Genomic DNA, 2,088 nt, shown 5'->3' with positions numbered 1-2,088 from the left:
CTGCGTTGAACACCATAGAAGTGGCAAGCATGGCGCTTCAAATGGGCACGAAGATAAGATGGTGGGATTGCATAAGCACACTACTTGTGGACGAGGATTCGGTATTCCCTAATATACAGAAATTGGTCCTTCTGCTACCGTAATTGAATGTCAGACAAGCCCTTGCGAAACTAGGTGATGTAGTATAACAAGACGATAGAGTGAAGACATTAGCTAGAGGAGACTATAATGGAATATATAAGACAATACGCTACAAACGCCGAGATGCAAACACAGAGTGAAAGAAAGCATTCAGTACCCTCGGATTACCCCTCCCAGTTTACAACTGAACTTCCATATGTCTTACGTAGGTTACGGTACATGCAAACTATTCCCCCACGCCGGGCAGCGTATCCAAAGTTGGCCAGTGAGGTTTCCGGATTCCACTTCTCACCGACGCAAGCATGCTGACACTCTGTTCGAAGGACTCCAATAGCCCATCGTTGGTCTGCGGCGTCCGGTCCTGCAACGACGAACCGGTTAACCCAAACAAAAATCTGAACTCGCGATTCAATGATCCGGCCATTGACTCCCCCACACCGGACTCCCCACCGGGCCCCCGGTAGCTTGACGACATTGAACTCAGGCTGGGCGCCTGCATCGTCATAGTGAGGTTGCTGCGGCTTAAGATAGGGAAAAATACGCCATCACAAGCGAAGAACGCTGGCCCTTCAGGTAAATAAACATCCAATTTCCGAAGTGTGCCAGTCCCCGGTGGTTCCCCAATATTGTGGGTCGACAGCTGGACTGGCTGCATTGTAGGTGAAACACTCCATACATCGAAAATACGGCGCAAGATCTATGTAGCCCCATCCAGCGCATCGAGTGACGCTTTTCCATTTATCAACGTTCGACTTAGAACTATAGTGGTATATCATGGCATTGAGTGACGTAGAGCCCCCAGTGATCTTGCCACGAGGTCAATACAGGCTGCGATAAGTGGGTTAGGCTGCTCGACGGTGTAATAGTTCCAATCGTGCTTAGTATAGAACAGTTTAGAGCATAGCAACGGCGCACCTTAGCCTCTCTGACTGCGGTATCGTCTCCACCAGCCTCTAGAAGCAGAACGGACACATGCGGATCCTCGGAGAGCTTGCTGGCCAGAACGCAACCGCCGCACCTCCGCCCACGATGACTACTTCTTGTCAGTGGCTTGGCGTACATGGAACTTAGAGGACGTTTAATGCCCACCATAGTCATACCCCTTAGGCGTGCGTTGGGCTGCTGCATATGTTACGGGCGGCCCAGCCGCCAACTATGGGGGTGCACAACCGTACGGATTATGCAATGAATTCTGGTGACGCTGAGCCATGACTACAGATACGATCTAAAGGATCGGGCAGACTTGGTCTGGGGTTCGACGCACTCCGTTGATTAGATATGTACAGCCCCCTATCACCTTAAGAGCCCAGGCATTAAATAGGCTGAATCTACGTAAGTTGGGGTAATGGTGGTCCTGGAGAAACCTTAGTTTACATGTAAACTCTATTACCCCGTATTTCTCCGCATCAGACGGGATCATATCCAAGTTCACAATTAGTGGAACTACCACTACCAGCAGTGGATATACCAGTGAAGATACTCACAGAGATTCTAGCTTGTAACACTCAGGCTCATAACTGAACTGCACCTTAAGGTTTTTGGGATCTCAAGAACTAATCATGTCTCAGAGGTAAAACATGAGGCAAGCCTTTAGGCACAACGGGCCGCTGTATCAATGGGTTACACGATCTCCCAAAGCAGTCGGCTCACCACCAAACGCGAACTGCCGATATTACAGGGATTATTGTTCATCTTGAACTGAAATGCACATAGTATTATTATAAAAAGTAGTCCCCTTTTATCCGAGACGGAGTTTACATTGTAGTCCTCTTTTAACCGAGAGTGATTATATTTGTTGGTCATTGCCTTCTAGCGATGTCCCTAATGGTCTAAAGAGACGTTTATGAACTACTCTTTTCTATATCTAGAATCGTGACGACAACCCTCTATCAATTTATAAACTCAGTGGTTGTTCTTTGATCATTATCGTCGTAGGGATGTCCACTC

At 48.0% G+C, this 2,088-nt stretch overlaps 1 protein-coding gene across 1 annotated transcript; it reads right to left on the bottom strand.

The window, feature by feature from the left end:
• Positions 1–367: 367 nt before the first annotated feature.
• Positions 368–646, bottom strand: Asppvi_001997 (uncharacterized protein; the record flags this gene model as incomplete). Its single annotated transcript, XM_043307530.1, has 1 exon — positions 368–646. The coding sequence occupies one exon, from the start codon at positions 644–646 to the stop codon at positions 368–370; it is 279 nt and encodes a 92-aa protein (XP_043163465.1).
• Between the last annotated feature and the right edge of the window lie 1,442 nt (positions 647–2,088).

Source organism: Aspergillus pseudoviridinutans (assembly GCF_018340605.1).
Source record: "Aspergillus pseudoviridinutans IFM 55266 DNA, scaffold_10, whole genome shotgun sequence".
Classification (NCBI taxonomy): domain Eukaryota; kingdom Fungi; phylum Ascomycota; class Eurotiomycetes; order Eurotiales; family Aspergillaceae; genus Aspergillus; species Aspergillus pseudoviridinutans.
The sequence above is the reverse complement of the archived record's forward strand: the minus strand, read 5'-3'. Positions and strand labels throughout refer to the sequence as shown.